The 26,032-nt window shown below is 36.2% G+C and overlaps 2 protein-coding genes across 3 annotated transcripts in view; both read left to right on the plus strand.

Annotated features, from left to right (window-relative positions):
• LOC125231064 (SH2 domain-containing protein 4B-like) overlaps positions 1-25,281 on the plus strand; it is a 119,001-nt gene extending 93,720 nt beyond the window's left edge. For both annotated transcript variants that reach the window (XM_048136406.1, XM_048136407.1), the window contains 7 exons: positions 18,511-18,684; positions 19,493-19,711; positions 20,040-20,214; positions 20,909-21,022; positions 21,572-21,679; positions 21,948-22,148; positions 22,709-25,281. In XM_048136406.1, coding sequence (XP_047992363.1) covers positions 18,511-18,684; positions 19,493-19,711; positions 20,040-20,214; positions 20,909-21,022; positions 21,572-21,679; positions 21,948-22,148; positions 22,709-22,818 — 1,101 coding nt within the window. In that variant the 3' untranslated portion in view covers positions 22,819-25,281. The remainder of the gene's footprint in view (positions 1-18,510; positions 18,685-19,492; positions 19,712-20,039; positions 20,215-20,908; positions 21,023-21,571; positions 21,680-21,947; positions 22,149-22,708) is intronic.
• Positions 6,074-8,725, plus strand: LOC125231066. The gene is made up of 5 exons (XM_048136408.1): positions 6,074-6,604; positions 6,845-6,916; positions 7,009-7,113; positions 7,222-7,332; positions 7,516-8,725. Coding segments are annotated over exons 1-5 (675 nt in total). The 5' UTR covers positions 6,074-6,602; the 3' UTR covers positions 7,901-8,725.
• Positions 25,282-26,032: the final 751 nt, after the last annotated feature.

The raw sequence follows: 26,032 nt of genomic DNA on the forward strand, positions 1-26,032 counted from the left end.
GCAATCTCGATAAGTTCAGCAATGAATATAGCCGTAGTACCTACTATAATTTCTATGTATCATGCTGGTATTCTTGACAAGTAGACTCACCAGCTGACTGAGAGTCAAGCGTAAGCTATTCATTAATTCATTCTTAAAATACATTTTTTCTGCATTATAACGTTGTGAATATTTATGTCTTAAATACCATTCAACTCGGTAGTTGCGAAGAGTTGGGGAGTACTACTGTCAATATTTATTTGCAATTAGTGTCAGAATAATTTCACGTCAATGTAGTCATAATTTTCTCACTCTATCCATCGTAGTAAGTAGGTCGCTGTAGACCTCAGTTCACGACTCAGGTTCAAATTACTCTAAACGTTTTGTGGTTAAAAGTGGAGCATGTTCCTATTAGCTTTTAGAGTCAACGTTTGGACAAACTACTTTGATTCTGGCCTTCAAAACTAGTAAAACTACACCCGAATCAAGTCTCTTATATGTATGATTTTAGTTTTTAGTTTCTATTGTTCCGTTGTCTGTAATCAATCATGCAAGTTAAAGATCCATATCAAATGAAGCGTATAAATAATATTGCATAGATTAAACAAGTGAAATAACAGATAATACCTAATGGATATGACGAAAGTATATATTTTTTCGGAACGAGAAACAGTGGTCAAGGACTGCCTGATATCTCTTGTTCCATCACATAGGTATATTTCACTAACGGAACTTAAAATAGGGCATTGTGATCAATTGAATAGGTACTTTACAGTCTAAAACGGGGTAGGTACACTTACTAAGGGTATCCATGCATTAATTAGCGAGTTATCTAAAACGGAAAGCACAATACTTACCAATCCCCGAAAACTCAATGGTACTACAACAACTGGGTGGCTAGCCGAATGGCACAATCGCTCACGAAACGCTCACGAAACGAAGCGCTAGTAGATATCTATCTCTATCGCGCTTGCGTATTGGCGCGACAGAGCCAGCGGCGTATCGCTTTCGTTTGGCGTCGGAGAAATGCCATTCGGCTACGGGGCCTGAATTGAACCAATTGGTCTCGGATTGAATTCTGTGGGAAGCAGAGCTGAGTCTGACTACTGGAACTAATACAATACATAATAATATTTTTTTGACGCGTATCGGATATGATAAAGATTAAGGCATTAGGTAATTTAGGTATTCAAGACCATGCAAAACTGTACACAAAAGATCCGTAAAATTTCTTGATTAAAATAAGTTCTGGCTCAGCTGGGATAATTGCGCCTGGTAGAATAAATGCGCCTTTTGAAGATATCTCCCAAACGGGACAATGTATCTAGAACTCTTGAAATCTTCTGTGTTCGAAGTACCTATTGTAACCAATTAATACATACAGCTACATCGTTACTATATGTTCCGTTTAGAAGATATCTTCAAAAGACGCAATTAACGCGGTTGATCTTACCTGAATCTATCTGTAGTATAGATACCTACCTATACTAAGGTAAGTTAGGGCTCGCTTATAAAATGTTTATTTTACTAGTAGATAGTAGATCAAGAGCCCAGGCCCGCCAGACCTTCCTCAAATTCTCAAGGATGAAACTTTGGGACAATGTAGAGTTCACATCGGCGTTTAATGTGTGCATATTTTCTAGTTCGGCCCATCGGCCAATTTTTTGCTATCAAGTGATGAAGGTGAAAAACAAAAGTGCTTACTTTCCTTAAATTCTCAAGGCTGATTTTTATATATGTATTAGAGCACGTTGTTAGAAATTGGTTATCATCAATGCCAGACCGTTTCCGCCGGCCATAACTTTTACCAGACGCGACAAAGTTGGCAAAAAACGACTCTAACTTACCTCATTTTCTCAAGCCTGATTTTGATATATGATACGCAGGGACCTGTAACTAGACCGTTTGTAAGCAGCCAGACCAATCGGATGGACCCAACCATCCGCCAGACCGACTTAAAGTTTCGATATGAGCATTAGTAGAATTGAAATATTCCGGGTCTATAAAAGCTAAAAACTTGAATTTTCTACATTAAGCTACGTGTATATTGTATACTTGACGTAATAAGCGACTTTCAAAAATTTTACTTCTAAGGAAATAAAAAAATGAAAGTTTATATGTGGTGCAAGATTAATTTTAAGCTATGAATTTTATTTACACTGCGTAAGTACATGTGTATTTTATTATAAATATAACTTTTACCAGACGCGACAAAGTTGGCAAAAAACGACTCTAACTTACCTCATTTTCTCAAGCCTGATTTTGATATATGATACGCAGGGACCTGTAACTAGACCGTTTGTAAGCAGCCAGACCAATCGGATGGACCCAACCATCCGCCAGACCGACTTAAAGTTTCGGTATGAGCATTAGTAGAATTGAAATATTCCGGGTCTATAAAAGCTAAAAACATGAATTTTCTACATTAAGCTACGTGTATATTGTATACTTCACGTAATAAGCGACTTTAAAAAATTTTACTTCTAAGGAAATAAAAAAATGAAAGTTTATATGTGGTGCAAGATTAATTTTAAGCTATGAATTTTATTTACACTGCGTAAGTACATGTGTATTTTATTATAAATATAACTTTTACCAGACGCGACAAAGTTGGCAAAAAACGACTCTAACTTACCTCATTTTCTCAAGCCTGATTTTGATATATGATACGCACGGACCTGTAACTAGACCGTTTGTAAGCAGCCAGACCAATCGGATGGACCCAACCATCCGCCAGACCGACTTAAAGTTTCGATATGAGCATTAGTAGAATTGAAATATTCCGGGTCTATAAAAGCTAAAAACTTGAATTTTCTACATTAAGCTACGTGTATATTGTATACTTGACGTAATAAGCGACTTTCAAAAATTTTACTTCTAAGGAAATAAAAAAATGAAAGTTTATATGTGGTGCAAGATTAATTTTAAGCTATGAATTTTATTTACACTGCGTATCATATATCAAAATCAGGCTTGAGAAAATGAGGAAAGTTAGAGTCGTTTTTTGCCAACTTTGTCGCGTCTGGTAAAAGTTATATTTATAATAAAATACACATGTACTTACGCAGTGTAAATAAAATTCATAGCTTAAAATTAATCTTGCACCACATATAAACTTTCATTTTTTTATTTCCTTAGAAGTAAAATTTTTTAAAGTCGCTTATTACGTGAAGTATACAATATACACGTAGCTTAATGTAGAAAATTCATGTTTTTAGCTTTTATAGACCCGGAATATTTCAATTCTACTAATGCTCATACCGAAACTTTAACTCGGTCTGGCGGATGGTTGGGTCCATCCGATTGGTCTGGCTGCTTACAAACGGTCTAGTTACAGGTCCCTGCGTATCATATATCAAAATCAGGCTTGAGAAAATGAGGTAAGTTAGAGTCGTTTTTTGCCAACTTTGTCGCGTCTGGTAAAAGTTATATTTATAATAAAATACACATGTACTTACGCAGTGTAAATAAAATTCATAGCTTAAAATTAATCTTGCACCACATATAAACTTTCATTTTTTTATTTCCTTAGAAGTAAAATTTTTGAAAGTCGCTTATTACGTCAAGTATACAATATACACGTAGCTTAATGTAGAAAATCCAAGTTTTTAGCTTTTATAGACCCGGAATATTTCAATTCTACTAATGCTCATATCGAAACTGTAAGTCGGTCTGGCGGATGGTTGGGTCCATCCGATTGGTCTGGCTGCTTACAAACGGTCTAGTTACAGGTCCCTGCGTATCATATATCAAAATCAGGCTTGAGAAAATGAGGTAAGTTAGAGTCGTTTTTTGCCAACTTTGTCGCGTCTGGTAAAAGTTATGGCCGGCGGAAACGGTCTGGCATTGATGATAACCAATTTCTAACAACGTGCTCTAACACATATATAAAAATCAGCCTTGAGAATTTAAGGAAAGTAAGCACTTTTTTTTTTCACCTTCATCACTTGATAGCAAAAAATTGGCCGATGGGCCGAACTAGAAAATATGCACACATTAACCGCCGATATGAACTCTACATTGTCCCAAAGTTTCATCCTTGAGAATTTGAGGAAGGTCTGGCGGGCCTGGGCTCTGGGTCTATAGTACGTAGCATTTATATTATGCACTATTAGGTTTGAACAATGGAACAATGATATCTACTTATATCAGTTATATCATATGAAAGTAGGTGATTATTGGGAGTTTCAAATCAAAGATTTGAAAACTCCCAATATCACTTCATATTTAGGACTCGTACTCAGGTTTATTGGTGATTTAAAACTCTCAATAGGTTTTCAGATGATTTAAAACTCCTAATCGGCTTTCTCATGATTTGAAACTCTCAATAGGTTTTCTGATGATTTAAAACTCCTAATCGGCTTTCTCATGATTTGAAACTCTCAATAGGTTTTCAGATGATTTAAAACTCCTAATCGGCTTTCTCATGATTTGAAACTCTCAATAGGTTTTCTGATGGTTTAAAAAGCACACAAGGTTTACGATTGCATATTTAGAATTAGAACTTGTGAACTGTAAAAGCGCAATCAGATTTTTAACTTAACATTTCGGATTCGTTCATTTGATTGAAACAGATGAAGTATGGTGTTCGTTGTTAAATGGTCCATTTCGAAAATGTAAGCCGTAAAGTTAAGTTAGGTATGATATTAAATAGCAAAAGCTTAACGCAACACACTCTCCGAGGTGGCCAATCTCAGATGTGGTCTCTCTCAAGCGTTTGCTCGATTGACAGTGGCGTTTACACACAACGTGTCTGATCCGCTCGTCAGCGTCGCAGAACACGAATGGACCCCCAAAGTGTGAACTCTGGTGTAGTCGCGTTTTACATGCATCGATTGAGTTTGACCCCCTCCGGGTATGGGATTCCATATCTATCGACCGCGTAAATACAGAGATCCCCAAGTCTCGAATTCAACACTACATGCCTCGGTTGGCCAAGCCAAGGAATGGTTTACGTGTTGAGGTTGTCGGTCGTCACAACCCGACATACTACACATCACCATTTTTATTTATATGAAACATTGTAAAAACTTTATAAGTGTGATGTAGACCCAGTTATGCTATTGGCTGTTTCGGATTACGTACTCCCACGTCATATCTACTACGAATTTTGTAATATATGGTTTAAAATAACGTATATAAAATATGATCTTCTTTGACACCCATAACAAAGAGTTCAGTATAAATTAAAGGCTAGCGTATGTCATATACTGCACTTTGCAAAGCAGAACTTTTCATAAAGATATAAGGTTCAAATTTTGATTATATTAAAATCATGACATACATTGAACAGTATGCGAAATTGCAATCACTCATTTAGTTGTAATTTGAGTCAGTTTACCTGGTTGCTCACTCGCTATGTTTATCTTATAAAATGATCACGATTTACATGAATTATAAATGGTTTTGATATATAATAGATCTCAGTATACATATTTCAACTATATTGTGAGTGGTAAAACTCTAAAAATAATATCGTATTTATTCTCTATGTTTTAGTATGTTAAAAATAAAACAATTAATTTATCATGAAACCATTTTATTTAAGTAATGAGATATATTACAAGCACGACGACTAACTAAAAAGTAAAGTACATTTTATAACATAAAATTTTCTAATAATTACTCACTTCACTCAACTTTTTTACAATTTTTTCTACCAGACCTTCAGTTGCATTTAATAACTCATCATAGTCATCTTGAACAACATATTGTACTGTAACCCCATTAGATTCGATATTTGATTGCTCCAAATCGGATATACTGATTTTAATCAGACGCTTTCCTTTTGTAACCTTTCTGATAACATGGGAATTTAAACCCATTTCTTTTATTTTCCTCTTTCCTTTCTTAGCGATTTTCTTCTGACTTTTTGCTGGTGTACCTGATAATGGAATTTCTAAAGATGGATTCAGGAGCAAATCCTGGTATTTCAGGTACGCATCCATGTCTTGAGAATAATTGAGCGGATCATTCGGTTTTTCACAAACTTGCGAATAAAATGGTGTGGTTTCAGTCATTTCAGCAGCGTGGTTAATAGGTTGCGAGCCCTGTAAAAAAATATCAAGTTAAATATACTTCAACACCAAATAAAAGTACTCAAAGATACCAGAATATAATAAAAGTAAAATACATACCATTCTGATTTTGAAACTGATAATGCACCCGGCTTGAAATCTCGAACTGTTGTAATTTTAATTTGTTAAATGCTCTATTTATAACTTCGTAGTAACAAAATATAGTATAGCTATTAGCTATTATAGCTTGCACATTGAACGCGGTCTTAACGCGGCGACATTCGTTTGATTAGTGCCGGAACCTTTATGCGGATCTTGTTTCCGACAAAAGAAATATTACACTTTTGTTTTTCAATAATTAGCTGAGTTGAATATTATATTACAGTGATGATCAACCTTTGTATTATATTGGTTTCTTACTGTATTTTTGCAAATGTTGTAGTTTATGTTAGTTATAATTTGCTTTTAGGTTGTTAACTCATGACTTTACGTCAGTTTCGTTTTATTAATAAAACCCCTGGCTTATTCATTTCCTGTACTATTTTCTAACAAGTGCAAGTGTTACAGTGCGAGTTTTACGTACACGGAGAAATTCACCTTGAAACAATGTTCGTAAGTTTGTAATATTTTATTTAGCTATAAACTATTCTGAATATGGTGTTGAGTGATGTTTGTTCTCGATTAAATTTACCGATAAGTATCCTTCTAAGTAGCAGTTTTATGCGAGTTAAGTGCGTATTGGTATTAACTTTAACTTAAAATTTATAACCCTCGCTGGAGAGAGGTACAAGTACAACTGTGAAATCTCGTTCGACTGAACATAACAGAATCTTATTTTTTATTTTCAGGTCTGACTTTGAGTACCATGTAATCCAGTCTAAGAAAGACCTCGACTCTGAGGATGAATCTGGATCATTAAAGTATGTATTTTAATTAAATTTAAGATTTTATTGACTTATTATTAATTTTTGTTATTATTAATGATCTGATGGATAATCACTATGTATTGTAGGACTCAGAAGAAAACAACCAAAAGGAAAAACGCTTCTCAGATCCCGAAACGTGACGCGGGCTGGTCGCTGGACAGAAACGTCGTCGAAGAATGTGCTAGTAAAAGGTAATTAATTAAAACTGTGTTTGAAAACTTGTCTACAAATGCGAACTTTTTATTTATTTCTCTTTATTTATGAGAACTGGAAGTAATAGAAAGTTTTTAATATTACAGCAAGAAGATCAAACCAAAGAAAACTGTGAAAAAGCACGCATCGTCCGTGTTAACAACTGATACGTTGCAGGACAGTGACACTGACCTTGATGAAGAAGACAAAACTAAAAGGTAATTAATTCAATTCAGTTATTTTATATGTAATACATATATTTACTTAACTAATTGTAATTAGCCTTTGAATCTAAACATTTTAAACCATAGTATTTAAATTCTTAAATGTTAAGTACTTACCTAATTAACTAATTATATTTTGTTGTATTCGATAATATAAATAAGTTTTTAATATTCCAGTACGACAACCAAGTCGAAGAAAGAGACACCTGATTGTAAGCCAGGCTGGTTTTCAAACTGGGGTGACGAAGGACATGTTGAAGCCCAGCGTCGAGCATCCGCTGCCAACTCTCTGTCGTCCGTGCTGATACGTCGCGTCCCAGGCGGCTACGTGCGTCGCACAGCTTCGTTAACCGGTGATCTTTTTATTGATCTTAAACTGTATAACGTAGTAGATATTCAAAACGTTCCATCTGAAGCCCGTTGGGAGAAAGCGCTGGTTAATTTTAAATATCGTGTGGATTCCGTTTCGGATATAGTAGATGGAATAAATAAGATTCTAAAGCGTTGTAAGGACGACTTTACAGATGAAGGAACCTTTTTCCCAGATAAAAAAAGCCAATAATCTTTAATCTTTTTTACGTCTAATTTAGTCTATTCCTATGTCAATAGGCAAAATGCCTCATAATAGCTCCATATTTTGTTCAGTGTGTGACATAAGTATTCCAAGTAAAGCCTTTTCTGCTCACTTGCGCACTAACTTGCATAAAAATAATAACTCTGTTCAATTAACTCCTGATATTGAAAAAATAAGCAGCGCTTTCCGTAGTAGAATAGCATCATACAGAGTGCGTGGACCAGAGAGTAGCCTCCATGACTCACCGGTAAAGTTTCTGTGCGCTCTTCGTAGACATATTAAACATATTCTCGAAGCGAGAAGGCTTGCTTTTGGATCTATAAAGGTTAACTTTGAACTGTTTGCTGAATTTGGTTTGCCGAAAAATGAAGCATGTGAAATTAAATCATTCGCTACGCAAAATATCATTTTACATCAGAGTTACGAATTTAAAGAAATATTTTCAACCATTTTGAACACATTGAGCACGAAAATTGATGAATTTCAAGAACGGGACAGTGGCTGGAGCTTTCTACGAAACTTATATCTCGAGATAAACATAAACAAATATAATCCTCTTAGAGCGTCTAGATTTATAGAATTACCAAAGTTAATAAAACATCGAAGAGCTTGTGTAAATATTAAAAACAATGAAAGTAGCACTATCTTCGAATGATGATAAACGAGTAATATTAAAAGACAATATTCACACACTTGCGTGGGGACATGCTTCATTTTTCTAAATATAGTTATATAGTGATATTTTAAAGGAAACTTTGAACTAATTTGTAAACACCTACTTTACTTTTTAAGTTAGCTATGCCAGTATGTATATTATTATTTAATAAACTTAAAAAAAAAAAAATTGTTTTTCTTTTTTAAACCCACCATATTTATGTACAATGTTTAAATCAACTCAGGATACTTATGTTATGATCGTATACCTGTATCACGAGTACAATATCGTATCATGAGTTGATTTAAACATTGTTTTCAGGAGTATAATTTACAGGTTAATAAAATGCGTTTTATTTAGCACATTCATTTATTCAAAGAGGAACGTGATTTTCTAAATACCATTTTTTCATACATATTACATTTTTTAATGCACAAGTTTTTTTATGGTACACACAATTAAAAATACAATCATTAATACAATATTTTTTATACAGTTCTTGTAAATTCGGTGCACCCTTTTCACTTAAATCTATAACAGTACAGTTTGAATATAATTCTTTAATCCATTTAATTTTTTCCATACCTTTAACGAATATTATCTTATCTTTAATATGATTATAAATAAGTCTTCTAAATTCTCTATAATCAACATAACCTTCGTGCCACAAAATACCTAAATGTTTTTCAATCCATTTTGTCTGCCTCTCTTCACTTTCCGTCAATTTAGAAAATCGAAAAGGGGGTTTTATTAAGAAAACTTGAGTGTATTCTAGCGTGCTGTATGCAAATTCTTTGATAATAAATTCGTTTTCTTTTGTTTTAAACCCTTGAAGGTCTACAAATATATGCTGCATTACGATACTTTTTTCGTAATATTACTTAAAGGCTTATATTCAAATACACTATCATTTAAAATCAGACAGTAAGCTGCAGTGTTCTTTGGTATATCAGATTCACAATCCAATTCAACTCTCACATCTACTGAACCGGTTTTTAAGGTTTCGTTTTGACGAGAACAGTTGATAACAAATAAAGGAGCTTTATCTTTAAAATCTTTAGGGCTAAGCAACGGCGCTTGTAGACGATTATAATAAGACTGTTGAAATTTCGCATACTGTTCGTATAATATAGCAAACTTTTCACCCGAAAAACTAACATCAAAACTTTCGTACGGAAAGTAAACTGAATTCAAGAAAACTTTAACATCTCTCAAATTACAGTGATCAAAGTGTGATATGTCTTTATTAGCTTCATTTTTTCGTCCCGTTTTCAATCCAATTATAATATAACGCGGCTTTTCAATTTGCGATGAAGTTTTGATAGACCAAGAATGTTTTGACGTCTCAGGCAAGAGCGGATATTCATACAAATCCCAAGTCCTAAATGCTATCTGAACGGCACGATCTCTTTCTAAACATTTGAGTAAATTTAATCTTTCACGATCAGACACTTTAACATGAGGCATGCGCCATACTATTTTAGATATAGTAATATTGTCTATATATTCATTCGCATTTAATTTAACACTATTCAAATTAGTATTGGATCTTAAAAGAATAAGTTCATGCTTGCAATTAATTATGATTTTGCTGTAATCCTCAGCAAACCCGAGAATCTTGTTTAAAGGTACAGACACAGAAAATGTACCTTCCGTGTTTTTTATACCATTGACATCAAATCCCCATAACTTAGACATGGATGCTTCCAGTCCATTCATAGATACAAGAGATTTCATAGTTGTTGTAACTCCTGCGTTTTTAATTTTGTCAATTTCGATTCCATTTAATTCATATCGAATATCTTGAAATAGATGAAGTATGGGGTTGTTTGTAAGAAGAACACTTTTTACCTCGGCTTTTGTTTCTCTATTGAATGCGGTTATAGTACCTTCTATGTATAAAGAACTTGCTGATGGTAGTACGTAAAGATCTTGTTGGTTTATAGGTATACGTATTTCATCGTTGAAATTGAAACTTGTGACGTACGGTTTATATGAATGATATTCAAAGCTCTCGATAGAATTATCAAAGACAAAAGGTTCTGTTAAGTTTAATATACTCATTTTAATAGGCGTAAGCTTTGGAGGAATTGCTTATTTTGTTTTGTGAGTTTTACTTTAGGTCTTCTTTTCGTGATTGCAGGATGAGTACTGGTAATGTTTTTAAGAGAGACTGAAGTTTTATTGAAGTCTATCATTTTTTTCTTAAATGTAAATATAACTGAATTTCTTCACCCCGTAAATTAACTAGATTATTGTTAACGTCTAAAATTCTTATCGTTATTGTGTTTAAGCTATTTTGGGTTACAGGGAAATAAATAACGTTTTTTGGTGTTTCTATAATCCGATAACCAGGTGGCACGTTTGGTACAAACTCGTGAATTATATGACTAGGTTTTCCGTTAACGAATGAACCGCTCACTATGTCACATTCGATGCGGACTATGGTTGTTGAGAGAATGGAGACAGGATAAGGGGATTCAGTTAATATATTAGCTTGAATAGATTCTGAACCGAAGCCAAGTATATTACCGATGGAGCCTTCTTTGTCGAAATGAATATTTTCAGAGCATAAAATAGATGTTTTTAAGGTATTATTATTGCATGTTAGTGCAAAAGAGCATCCTTCAATATGTTCTTTAAGGTAATCGTCAATATCTTGAAGTTCATATGATCCTTCAGGAATTTTAATTACTTTGTTTTTACCATAATAGAATTTATTATTTCTGTCGTCTATGTTGGGTATAGAATTAAAAGTTGACATATACAATAGCCCACACTCATATTCACCATCCAGGTGAAAAGCTGGTGAATAGTTTGTTAACAGAGTGGAAGATGTTCCAGTTATAGACAAAGTGAAAGACATTGTGAGAATGATAAACTGATTATTGTGCGATGATATTTAAACGGTTATACCAATATTGTTTTAAATACTTTAGGCATAAGTGTCCACAATTGACAGTGTTAAACTTTTGATATGTGTCATAATTATAGTAAATATCATATTTTTTTAAATATCTCTTTAATTCTAGCGGAGGTGAAAGGTCACCATAACTATTAAAATATTCACAATAATTGTTATCTTTTACGTAGGCTACCCAGTGTGTACCATTGTTTTTAAAACTGTCTAAATTAACAATTCCACATTCTACTTTTTTAGGAGTCTTTGGTAAACTGTCTCTCATATAAACTCCTCGAAAATATGGAATATCAGATGAGTGTTTTAAAATGTCAATATTTGAAAGAGCGCGCCTGGGTAACCTCTCAGTTAGTTTTTTGAAAGTTTCAAACATAATCCTTTGCCATTTTTATATGGTTTAAGGTGTAAGCCTTTTCCTAATGCAATAGATTCCATCATCTTGTTATGTCGCTCCGATTCCGCTAAATTTTTTCTGGCGGCTTTGTAATCACCTACAGCTTTAGCAATTCCGGCAGCTCCTCCTGCTAATGACCCTAGCGCAGACAGACCAGCAAAAATAGGTATCAGCGGTAAGAAGCCTCCAGTTTTTGGAATTGGTATAAGACGAGGTACCCGTACCTTGGAATTGGTTTTAAAAATTTTCGTCGCAGCAATAAGTGCCCGCTCAATTATATTACTACCTTTTGTTTTTGGTTTCTTTTTTAATTCACTGCGTATCTTGGTCACAAAACGTTTAAATGGTTTTATACCCGCACCTGCCTTTATTTTAGATTTCATCACTTTGCTAACTAACCACGAAGCAATTTTTTCTCCTCTCCCTGCATCTTTCGATTTTCTTCTTTGTTTCGCCATTTCGTATAGTTCTAAATCAGCACGATGTCTATCAGCTAAATCCGAATAACTATCATATGCTATGTCGTGTTTCATACACGCATTATCTAGCGCATTAATTCCTTTATCGCCTCTCTGCAACCTTTTGCGCAATTTTGTTCCCGGACCACAATAGTTATAACCAGGTAAGTGTAATTCAAAGGGTAAATTATTAATAGCGCTGTTTAACAGTCCTTTCCCTTTCATATCTCGTGAGATAATAACACTATCATTAAAAGGAAATTATATAAATATCTTTAAACAACCGCACTTTTATCAATCCAACTGTTTTCGCTATTATTAAGGCCCAACCATTTAACATACAACTTTCTACCCTTTCTTTTAATAACCTTTTCTACAAGGTAAACGTTTGGATGGTTGGTTTTCAGAAGTTCTTCCTCGTAAAATGTACCGAGTATAGTGTTTTTATGCTGGTCTTGAATGTGATACGTAACAGGTTGAGTGCGATTCACGTGAGTAATAGTGAAAAGTTCTGTTGACCAATTAGGTGTGTAACCTTTGTGAAAGGCATTTTTATACTTGCTAATGCGAACACAATCTCCTATATTGAATTTGTTCGATTTATAAGACAAATTGGATAGTGATTTTTTAATATTTTTTAATACTTGCATTTCATTATCAAAATTTACATCAATAGGTTTTATTTTTGTTGTGCGATGCACAGTCTGATTATATGATTTTACTACATCGTCTAATGGCTTACCAACCCATTTATAGTTACCAACTAATGCAAAATGTTTGTAGAGCTTAGACTTAAGTGTCTTTATCAGCCTTTCAACAATAGATGCCTTCTTAATTGAATAAGTTGAGTAATGATTAACTTTTAATAATTTTAAGTAGAAATCGAATTCTTGATTGTAGAATTCTTTTCCTAGGTCAGTTTGTAAGTTTTTAGGTCTTCGTTTAGATGTTTTTATTATTAGTTCAAATGCATCTTTGACTTCTGTTTTAGTTTTAGACTTAATAGGTGTACACCATGCATACTTTGAAAATGTGTCAATAACGGTTAAAATATATTTATATCCTCTGTTAACAGTATGAAGCTTTTGTAAATCTATCAAATCGGCTTGCCATAAATCATCAATTCCTTGTAGTACAACCGATCGTCGCTTAAAATTTCTTCGCGCTGACCTGTGGATCTCGTTCACTATTTGTTGTTTTATCATTATTATATTTTTTAAAATATCGTCTATCTCCTTCTTCGTATAAAAGTTCAGTTTTAACTGAGTTACGAGTTGGTGAATTTGATTATTTATTGTGTTAAACAAAGAGTCTATATACTTCTTTTCGTACATGTTTTGAATGTGTTCATCAACGTACTGCTTGTTAACTGCATCATCGGAAGATAATGGTTTAACAACCCCTTTTAATCTTATAGTTTTTAGATCAAAATTTCCTGCTTCTGTTCGAAGCAAAGCCTTGTACTTGAGCTCAGAGATTTCATCAGTACGCAAACGTTTATGAACATGGTGACCGAATTTGTCTATATTCATTTTTTACTTGAAAGTCAAACTTCAACTGATGGGAAAGGTAAGAGTATATACATTTATATATTATTTATTAAGCCTGCTTCACGTAATTCTTCAATTATGGAAATTATCTCGTTATCTAACCCTGTATTTCCAGCGTCACGCGATGCTATAAGCAGTTTTAATCTGTCAACTAATTCGTTTGGATCATCCCAATATACATATGAAATATCTCTTTTTACTTTTTTCATTGATGGTAAACCTTTACCGGATATATATTCTTCACTTACTGTGCGCTGTTTGGATAATTTGAAAAGAGGTTTTATAAGGTTTAAATATTTCATACCCTTGTTGCTTTTTATGGGTTTCTTTGGATCAAAGTCGCGTCTATGTGCATTCGTTTTCATTAACAATGTTTTATATAATCGTTTATCATCTTCAGTTACTAGTTTTAAGTCAGGTACTTTCTTAAACAACAAATCATGTAAGCCTTGTGTTAAAAAATAACTTTCTCCACCTATCACGAGTTTATCATCATTAACAGAAATTGGGTAAGATCCAAGCATTAGCTTTCCACGCTCATTTCGTACACCAAATGGAATGTTCATGATAAAATATTGTTTCTGCCAAGCGGGATCATCGCGAGGAGAAGGAAACGAGTCTGACGTTCTAAATGAAATATTATTTGTTGTATCAGAATCACTTTGGTTCACACTTTCTTGAGATGAAGAATCACTATCATTTAATTCATTTTCACTATAATTTGGTTCAGATTCAAATGACTTTCTCAACAAAGTTTTATTATCCAAACTTTCTTTCATCCCATCTTCTGAAGGACTATATTTCAATGTTTTTACTGGCTTGTTCCATTTAAACCTATCGTTATCAAAATCTGAGTCACTAATGATTAGATTGTTATCATTACTACTATGTTTTTTTACCATTTCACCAAGTGGGTCTGTGATTGGTTTTAACATTGCTTCCAACATCATATTATCGTTTGATTTAACATCACGAATGCGTTTAACTTTTTTCTTACTGCTTCAGCAGATTTGAGTACTTTTTGTTTAAATAATTTTTCTTCATTAATTTTATGTTCCATGTCTGAACTAGATGGTTTCATTTTAAGCAATAAGTGTTTAATGTAATACTATGCTTTATATATCAAGTCAATCTAGAATTATAAATGTATCAAATCCTTTTCTATAACAGCCTGAATTTCTATTACAATCTTTATTTATGACTAAGTAATCAAACGGGATCTTCCATACTTGTGCACACATTTCACGAAATTGAGACCATGACATATCACTTCCTACATGTTCATCATAAACATGCTTTAAATTAATATCATCCTGTTTAAAAAGAATAATTAAGTTAGCATTATCTCTTATTAATTGTTTAGGTATTTTACTATACGTCTGATTTAGATAAAAGCTATCTATATTTTTATGCCTTCCCATTGCAAAGTAATCTCGTATATTATTTTGATTTTCACACGCAACATCATCAAATATTATAATGGAATTCATGTTTGCTGTATGAGGACTTAAGATTTCATCATTTGCGTTATATTTTTGAAATGATACTGAAGGAACTAGCTTTAAAACTTGCTCTAGAAATTGATACATTGGTTGAAATAAGGTTTTAGAATATACATAAACATTTTGAAAGCGTAGACCATGTTCATGTAGCAGCAAACCGACAATTAAATTTGTTTTTCCACAGTTCGATGGGCCACATATTATACAGCGAATGGTGTCGGGTAAAAGCGAGCCATGTCGAAAATAACGTTTATTGGACAAAGAACAAACAGCATCCAACTGCAATTTCTGAGACTGTTTTACGAACTTCATTTTGTCAATAGGCACGTGCAACTAACTTGAAAGGTGTTTTATCATTAACGGAGTTTTATAAACTTTTGTCTATATATTCGTCATGAGCGTTTTAAATCATCAGAAAACCTATTGAGAGTTTCAAATCATGAGAAAGCCGATTAGGAGTTTTAAATCATCTGAAAACCTATTGAGAGTTTTAAATCACCAATAAACCTGAGTACGAGTCCTAAATATGAAGTGATATTGGGAGTTTTCAAATCTTTGATTTGAAACTCCCAATAATCACCTACTTATGAAAGTTCCCACAGGGAAAGTGAACGTTATGAAAATACTATAATATCATAAAAGAAACTATCAACACGGTGAACTTAATGTTGAATAAAAACATTGATTTACATTACATCGAAGACTAACTATGCAATTTAATCAAGCCCTCTACACTTTAAATAAAGATAGTAAATAGGTTAATTTTAAAATACATAATACTCCTAAATATCAAGCGGCCCCAGTAGGCCTAAGAAGCGCTGGTTGGACGTCGTGAGAGCGGAGATGCAAGAGAACAATCTCACACTTCAGGATACCGAAGGCCGGGAGAAGTGGAGAAGACTGAGCAGGAAAGCGGACCCTGGGGCTAGGCCGGGAAAAAGCAAGCAAAGCATTTGCATCTCATTGAAACTTAACTAATAAGTACCTAAATACATACATGAGATTATAGAGGTAGTTAATGTTTGGTCGGTATGTTAAACGCGTAGAATTTACATTTGACCCAAATAACATAGCAAAATGGAATCCCAAACATCTCGTGCCTGGCATTGGTTATCCTCAAAACTAGGTACAGATAGTGATACTTATTCTGGCATTACTAAGGCCGTTTTTCTCGTAACATATTTATACATGTATGGCCTTTAATAACATCTGGTTCTTTTGTTAGTCCAATGTCGTGGAGGTTTACTCAATGCAATAACATTTATTTTGGTGGATAAGTTCCTATTGATTTGCAAGTGGGTAGACGGAACACTCTGCCTACACAGTGAGGAAGCGCTGACAGTTCATAGGAGTTGTTAATTTGTGTCTTCTTAAATACTTACCTTGACCTGATACTGATGATTCTACCTATATGTACTGTGTAGTGACCCTGCCTGCTGCGCCGCGGTCCCGGGTTCGAATCCCGGTAAGGGCATTTATTTGTGTGATGAGCACAGATATTTGTTCCTGAGTCATGGATGTTTTCTATGTATATAAGTATTTATATATTATATATATCGTTGTCTGAGTACCCACAACACAAGCCTTCTTGAGCTTACCGTGGGCCTCAGTCAATCTGTGTAAGAATGTCCTATAATATTTATTTATTTAATTAAAAAAAAGAGAGGTGGCGATTTTGTTGCGTTTGCTTCAACATTGTGGTATTCATTATGATGGAAATATGGTGTGATGATAGGTATAGGTAAGCTGCCAGTGACCAGCATATAATGTGGGAATAGAATATGGTGTGTGAACAGTTATTTAAAATTTATTGCAGAAAAGATTCAAAACTGAGATGAAATTGTTACCTAGTAAGAATATAGGGGATTTGCAAAAATAACTTAATAGCAATTAGAATACCGGTAAAATCGAAAAACTTTTTCCTGAGATGCGATACGGACGTCAGCGCCACGCCGCCCGAATGTAATTTAAAAAACGTCTCCTCAAGTCCTCAGTACATTTTGTATAGGAAGGACGTAAGACGCGCCCCCAGGCGACACGTCGCTTGGCGCCCGCCGCGTCGCCTGGGGCGCGCCAAGCGACGTTCCTTGCGCGTCCTTCCTATACAAAATGTACTGAGGAGTCGCTTTATAAATTACATTCGGGCGGCGTGGCGGTCCTTTCCGCGTCTCAGGACATGCGTCGCCTGTGTGTGGATAGTCCACAAGACAACCTTGGTCACTAAGGCTTGTCGTAAAATCGCTGTCAATAGAAATTGTCAACAATGTAAACAAACCATTATATAAAATATCAATATTTTAGCACAATTTTATTATTTTAAAGGTTGAGGATCATAATGTGATATGAATTGATTAAATAACACATGGATTTAGCCAGTATCTGATGAGTTAGAATGGAAATTAAAAACATTTTAACTACAAGGTTTGTTTACATTGTTCACAAGTTCTATTGACGGCAACTTTATATGTATAGGGCTTAGTCGTTGGCAATGATAAAACTAGGGAGACTAAAATAAAATAAAATAAAAATCATGCTCAAAACTGACTATTCAGTCGAAACTAACAACTCCCAAACATAGCAATGGCATCATCAAAAGAGACTGAAATGAACCAAATACTGGCCAATCATTTCAAATTACACTGCGCGGTGACTCGACTGTTGCGTATGCGCAACGGAAAAGCTGATTGTGCTATCCGGAGTTATCAATGGGCAATGGGTATTTTTAATGTTATTTGAATTAATGACGGGGAATAACATTTATGTTTACATTTTAACATAATGAAGATTGAAGGGGAATTTCATATTTCTAAATATCCTGACATGGTAAAATTGTGGGGAACCTACATCATTGCCATATTTCGAACCGAGATTCAAATTTGCAAGCTTTTGAACAGAACAAACATTTCTGGTTACTAATCAACTGCAAGTCACATTTTGAGAATGGCCCTAAGTATCAGCCCTATTCTATTTCTACCAACACAAAATTAAGTGTGTCTCAATCCCCTAGCGAATAGTTTTGCAGATTATCCAGACTATGAGACTATGAAATATTCGTCTAACTGCATTCCCCCTAAAAAAAACGTAAAGCATGTTCTAAAAGTGTCCCAATATTTCTTCAGGTGTGGGTGATGGGTGAGCACGCCAACGACAAATCCATAGAGAGTATCCTGGAGGAAGAGACGCGCGCACGCGCATTAGCGCAGGCGCGGCAGGAGGCTCACCAGCTACGCAAGTCCGTTGAGAAGGAGCTCACACAACTCATCGATTACCGGCCGCTGGATAGTCTCGAGCAGGTATAGCAATTAAAAGCAATAGTTGGTCCTTCAATGCTGAGGGTTAAGATAGAGTACTAGGAAGAAACTCGAGCTTGTACAGTCGAGCTTGTACACTCGAGCAGGCGTGGCAAGAAACACATCAGCTACAGAAGTTTGTTGAGAAGTAGCTCACACAACTCATCGATTATCGACCTTTGGATATATTCCTTTGGATTATCTTGAGCTTATTATTTTATTTTAGCTTGGTCTTGAGCAGGTAAAGTGGACTTAATTGCTATGGCTTATAGATGCCATAGGCGGGCTTGGTTTCCGTAACTCGGTGTCATAAAATTTGCGTCTATTTTGGGTGATTAGTTGCTGGTAAGTCTCTCTGCCATAATAATCACTATAACAATAGTAATTACTTTTACCTGCTCCAGCATCAACAGATTTGCGCAACTGATGTGTTTCCTGTCGCGTCTGTACTTACAAAATGATTTCTGTAAAAGGTCTGCTAGGCTTTCTGGTAGAGTTGAGTTGGCAAGAATAGATAAAATAAACTCAACTCTACCAGAAAGCCTAGCAGACCTTTTACAGAAATCATTTTGTAAGTACAGACGCGACAGGAAACACATCAGTTGCGCAAATCTGTTGATGCTGGAGCAGGTAAAAGTAATTACTATTGTTATAGTGATTATTATGGCAGAGAGACTTACCAGCTGCGGAAAATATCTGTTTCCCGACTACAAGAGACTTTTTATGTTGTATCGAGCCCTTACAATAAGCACTACGTCTTATAACAACGCCCAAATCACAATAAAGTAACCGTATTTCTTTCCGATTTTAGAAATTTGACCTATCCCCAAAAAACGTGGAGTCCATAGAAGACGCCCTAGAAATCTACTGCACAGTGGACGATTTGCGGCAGCGGATCGCAGCGCTGGAGCCAGAGGTGAAAGAGAAGTCCGGGGGGAAAGAGAAGGACTACAGCGACGACATGAAGCTGGACCTTAATAAGAATACGTTGCATTTTAACTTTATTGAGGGGAAGAGGGATGGGTTACAGGTAAGTAAATTTTATTTTTATCGTTTGAGCAAAAAGTGGGAAAAAAGGCATTATCGCGAAGATTCAAAAACTTTTTTTCTAAAATAGGTAAATGTTATGTTTTTCCTACTCAGAATCATGAGGCACTCGTGTCTTTAAAGTTGGCGAAATGTTTCATATAACTACTTACAAAAAACGAGCATGTATGATGACTGTTATGAAAGTCAGTGAAGTGAAAGTGGTTTAGGATCGTATTGTAAGCAAATTGAAATTCCTGCCCACCCTCTGGGAAAGGCTTGACTACATATATGTATGTAAAATGTATTTAAATGTTGCTTGCTGTTTTCAGGACCTGTCTCCAAACAGCGCCAATGATGGCGTCAGTTCACGGGTGCTCGCATGGGAGAAACGCGTGGCTGGTGCGAGAGCTGGTGAATTACTTCGTGGCATTAAGGCCAGGAGAGCGCGTTCTATGAGAGATGCTACGCTAAACGCGCAGGATGACGCAGCATGGCGGGAGCAAGGTATGATGTCTTTGGGGTCCTTTAGACATTTCCACTGACTGTGTGAAGTTAGTGAGTGCAAGTGTGGGAGAGACGCGTGGCTGGTGTGAGAGCTGGTGAATTACTACGTGGCATTAAGGCCAGGAGAGCACGCTCCATGAGAGACGCTACGCTAAACGCTTAGGATGAAGCAGCTTGGCGGGAGCAATGTATGACCTCTTCAGAATTTATATTTTGTCAGTGCCTTTAGCTAAGAAAGTGGCATAAGTACTACGGGAATGATTCTTGATGCAAGCGAGAGGGGTAAACTGTTGCGCTGGATTAAAATCAGGAGCTTATGCGCTTACGAGTCACTCGCACTGGTAGTTCTTGCGTGGAAAAGATGGGTTTCCACTTGATGGTGGCAGTGGCAGTAGAGTGGCATCAAAAACGATCCGTGCAATATTATTCCGGTATCTCTTCCATGCTTCTTTCACTCATAGAAGCGAAAATGAGCTACGAGCGGCTGGTTTGAGCTGGAACGAGGCCACGAGAGTTGAAGATAGGAAGGCGTGGTGTAAGATGGTGAAGGCCCTTTGCACCTCTGGGGTGCCTTAGGACTACAACAACATCTCTTGAAAGGAATTCTCCACTCCATCAAGCCACAACGTTGTGCGTTGCCAATTAAAACGCGTTTCCTTAAAACTCTCTTTGAACATCAAGTTTATTATTGCAGAGCGCAAAGCCAAGGAAGCGGAAGCCGCGATGCGGGAGATAGCGCGCGCGGCGCGGGCGGCGCACCGCCGCTCCGCCGAGCCCGCGCCCCCGCCGCCGCCCTGCCCCAGCCAAGGTACTGATACCTAAACTGGTCCGAGGTCGGCGGGGGTGAGCTACTTTCCTACTAATTTGACATAATTTAACATGTCTGACGTCATATTAGTGCTCGTATAGCTCACCCTCGCTGACCTCTGCTGATCATTCACGTCTCGTAGGAATAAGTGGTTATGCAGATATACAACAATAGTAGCCATACTCTTGTAGAAAGAAGGTTTATCTATTATTTGTGTGGACGAAGACCCACTCCAGTAATCCACTTTGTCCATCTCCATCTCGTAACATTTTATTTTAACTGATCTTCCATCATATCAGAAAATCCTATTAGATGCTTCTGAAATTAACATCCCAAGAATTATAGGACGACTTTTAAAACTTGAAATTGAAAGCTCATGGTCTCCACCACTAGCAGGTGCAGTCTGGAAACTCTCTTTTTAAAACTTATTGAATCGTCATCCCCCTTCCGTTATCCCGGCATTCGCCACAGTTCATGAGAGCTTGGGGGCCGCTTTGACAGATAAAAACTTGTTAAAATAAAACTGAAATACATGCTGTATGTTTTCAGCTGGTAAGCCGCCGAGCCGAGAGGCAGTGGTGGAGTGGTTCCGAAGCCAGGAGCTGCCTCGAGGCGTCGGGCTGGATGAAAACAACAAACCCATCAACTGGTTCCATGGTATGTAGTTTTTAAATCTTCTACTTTAAATTTCTTAGACATTTCTGTTAGTTGTTTACACTTGAGGGACCCCGTCGGGTCGGTCACGTAAGATTGAGCAAATTTATAATTTTCCAAAACGAAAGTAAAATAAGTATGCTCTTTCTGAACCTGCTCTCAAGGATCCGATTATTTAATTCGAAGAACAGCACATCATAAAGAAAATTAATGTCCCATCCTGATCAAAGATGTTCCCTTTATTGAACTTTTTGGTCGACGAACGTTCCAGGCCTCATCACCCGAACAGAAGCGGAACAGCTCCTCTCCCGCTGCCTGCCTGGTGCTTTCCTCGTCCGAGTGTCTGAGCGTGTGTGGGGCTACGCGCTCTCCTACCGCGCGCCGGCCGCGCGCTGCAAGCACTACCTGGTGGAGCGCCTGCCTACTGGCTACCGGCTGCTGGGGGACAGCCAGGCCACGCACAATACATTAGGTTTGTCTATATATTCCGGTCATAATTTTCTTTGGTATCTGGATCTTCCTCGTCTGAGTATCTGAGCGTGCCAAGCAGCCAAGAACTACCGTGTCTGACCAGCTGTCCACCAACTATCGGCTGTTAATTGGGAGATAGTCGCACAATATATTAGGAACAGCTCCTATCCCACTGCCTTCCTGGTATGTTGAGTTTCTGAGCTCGTGTAGGTTTTTACGCACCGCCCCTCGTAAGCTCTTTATTGTGCTATGTCTGGAATTTGTCGGGCATATGATGTGTTGCTGCCCTCCGCAGGTACGCAGGAAACAAGTTCTGTTTAGAAGTTACTCGCAGTGGTAGTTCTTGCGTGAAAAAGACTGGTGTTCACTTGATGGTGGCAGTAGGGTGGCATCAAAAACGATCCGTGCAATATTAATCCGATCTCTCTTCCATGGAATCCTCCACTTTCTGACTTCATCAGACAACAAAACAAGTTCTGTTAGAAAGTATTTTGACTTTGATGTAAATTCTTCTCGCTCGTAATTTTAGGTAATTTTTAAGACCGTTGCTTTCTGTTCCAGCTGATCTCATCGCGCACCACAAATCGGTGGCCATCACAGAGAACGGAGGGGAGCTGCTCACCACAGTCTGCCCGCACCAACAGCCGCCCGCCATCTTGGACACGCTTTAGCTACCTGTACCCTAATACAGGTTTCTGAGGATCATACTTCCGAATGACAAATTAGCTTCTGACCAACAATGCAATCGTAAATAACCTTAAATGAACTTAAAATACCTGAGTAACCTCTATTATAATGAAAAATATATCAAGATTACATTAACGTTTTGCGATAGGAGTATTTTATTACGCGATGTATACGATGAGCGTCTTTGTGACCATCTAAATTACTTTTTACATAATAGGTATATCTTTGGTCTGATGTTCTTTGTGGCTTGACTTTTGTTTAGCCCACTAAAGTTGGTTTTCTAGCTTTCTCAGAGTTATTAGAAAATGTGATCCATTCTTGACTTATTATAGATGTGACGCCAGTTTATATTAGACACATATTTATCACTGGTAGTCTACAGCCGTCTTCCCCCTTATTCTTAAATCTTAGCAAGCTTCAGATAAATGTTGTCCCTTCCTACCAAACAAAATTTTCAAAATGAAGGAAAGAGACAAACGTTTATCTTACACCGAAGTTTTCAAACGCTTGTACTTCGAGTTACTGTTCTATGTAATTAAGAAGTTAAGGAATACGATATTAAAGGTCATTCTAAAAAAATAAGTCTACGATCTGCCTTCTACGAGATATTTTCATGCAGAGAATGACCCAAAAAGACGTCTCAAATATTGAGCGTCATTTGCAAACCCAATAGGGACCATTTCTACGAGTCATGTATATTTAGAAGTAAGTTGTCTGTATTATTCTGAGATTTGACCGTAATATTCTAAGTATTCTTAAGGACGTGATACCTATAGGTAGTAAAGGGCTTTTCGTTCTAAAGTTGTATTCATTCATTTGCTAAAATTTTGATGAAAAACCTTTTTTTTAAATATATGTTTTTTTTTCAACTTCTGGTAACAAGTGTTAGAAGAAAGCCATAAAAAGTCCTAATAGTCTCGAATAATTATTGATTATACTCAGGTATCAACCTAGCATTTACTTGTATGAATTGTTTTATTATTTTACTTTATGTCAAATATTGAGAGGCCTATAATTGCAATATAAAATAGCGTACTGTTCGGTGCTAAATTATTGGATAAATAAACACTATTGTTCTACTTTTTAAATTAAAAATGTTTGGTTTTGACGTAGTCGCTGCACTGTCTTCCATAAACGACAGCATTTTGGTCTATTCCCATTTGTACCCACCCTACGTGACCGCTATACATGACGTGGGGACAGACAGGAATTATTCACAAAAATGAACCTATTCCCATCTGTGCCCGACGGGAATAAATGGGAACACACCATTTTAGATGTTGCCAGCACTTTTCCGCGTTGAACAAATATTAGATTTAATCGATTAGTTATTTATTGTGATAATTACCACAGCTGCTTCAGTATTATTTAAATTGCTTTCTCTAAGCGAAACCCGGATTCTAACAAGCCAAAGTGAAATTCAAATTAGATGCGGTGTTCTCAGCTTCTGACGGTCTGGCATAAGTTGCGTTCTCGGGCGAGTCTATAATAACAGATAAGAAATTTCTTGCAATACCAACGTTCGACAGCGGTTCAGAGATGAGAGATCTCTGAACTGCTGTCGTATTCCTTTCTAAGCCACTGGTCCCACCAAAAGAAAGTAAGCGGTGAGATATTGGCGACCGAAATGAACAAAAGATATAGTCACTCCCCTGTATATGAAAGAGACGCGATGATAGTGCGAGCGGGTTATAGATCGTCGTCGAGCTATATATGTATATATATATATATATATATATATATATATCACTCGCTCCCTCTCTTCTTTACATGAGAGCGACTATCTTTTGTTCGTTTCTATCGCCGATAGCTCATCGCTCCCAGGCCGGCCGCAGTAAGGAGAGCTTGCTGAAGTGGGGCGCCCTACACGGCTCAGATACCCAATGCTCATGTGGAACGGCTCCACAAACGATGGAGCACATGTTGTCCTATCCAGCGTGCCCGTACGCCTGCTCTCAACAGGACCTCCGTGATGCGACAGACAGGGCGATAAATGTCGCTACCTTTTGGGCCCGCACAGTCTGAGACCATCGACACGAGAAGAAGAAGCTCATCGCTTACTCGTTTCTTGTGGAAATAGTGCCTAATTCATGGCCCTATTTTTGATTATTTGAAGTTGTCAAAAATCAAACAATTATCTAAGGTTATGCACGCAAAAGAGCATTGTGCTAACACTTGTGTTAATACTTATATCTTGTTCGTAGCAATTCAGAACCGAATAGAGCAGAATTTGTCCGAAGAGAACAGATTTTCACCACTGTCCGAAGCCATTGCAAGGTATATGGAGTCGGGTCCGAGATCGCAACTCATGCTAGCAGGTCTAATACAAGTTAAGATCTATATAAATATTTTTAAACGATCTATATGCCATTGTCGTTTGTAGATAGACCATAGATCTACGATATTGTACTCTAAACTGCCAACTAGATTAAAAAATATGTCAATTACTCTGTTGTTTTATTAAAATAAAATACCTTTACTTGATAAGTGTTTATTAATTAAGCAAGTAATAAAATGTAACACTATACAATATTTACAAACACGCTTTTACGGATCATACTTTTTAATCTCTTTACAAGACATCAGATGACATGAAATACATAATTACCTTATTTAATTCACGTCAAATGTCAATACTCATCATTGGTTCATTTCACGGATTCTACAGCTGGTTATGTAATTTCTTTACAAAACTTTTCCAAATGTCAGATAAATTCGATTCTCTAACAACTTTTTGGCAGTAATTTCTATAAGATCTAAAGTTTCCACAGTTATTTTCATACAACAAATTAAGCATCTATATATCATATAAAAAATAAACAGATATTAACGTAACGCAATCAACGAAATACAAAACTAGTAAAACAGGTACAATACAAACTAGTGTAGATAACCGACAGCTGAGCTATTATTTCCACATTACACAGACAGAACATAGAAACTTTAAAATTAATACTTACTATCCCAAAAGTCTCAAAAAATCCTTAGATGGACATTAAGTCTCCAAAGATAGAATGCATAAATAAATACAATTTTTTTTTGCGTTCTATACTTAACTTCCTTTCATGTTATTTCAATATTTTATAAGGTACAAGTTTAATTTATATTTTTACCATTGTTTGCAAAAATACCAGATTATCATTGTATCTACAGAACAGCTATAGTGAAACCAGCAAACAACAGTAGCCTATTTCACAA

This window comes from Leguminivora glycinivorella, chromosome 11, assembly GCF_023078275.1.
Source record: "Leguminivora glycinivorella isolate SPB_JAAS2020 chromosome 11, LegGlyc_1.1, whole genome shotgun sequence".
NCBI classification, from domain to species: Eukaryota; Metazoa; Arthropoda; class Insecta; order Lepidoptera; family Tortricidae; genus Leguminivora; species Leguminivora glycinivorella.

What these genes read in the sequence shown, in the direction of transcription:
- LOC125231066 (XM_048136408.1), top strand. An exon ending in GAAGAATGTGCTAGTAAAAG is followed by an intron (nt 7,114 to 7,221) that starts GTAATTAATTAA and finishes TTAATATTACAG; the next exon opens with CAAGAAGATCAAACCAAAGA. An exon ending in GAAGAAGACAAAACTAAAAG is followed by an intron (nt 7,333 to 7,515) that starts GTAATTAATTCA and finishes TTAATATTCCAG; the next exon opens with TACGACAACCAAGTCGAAGA.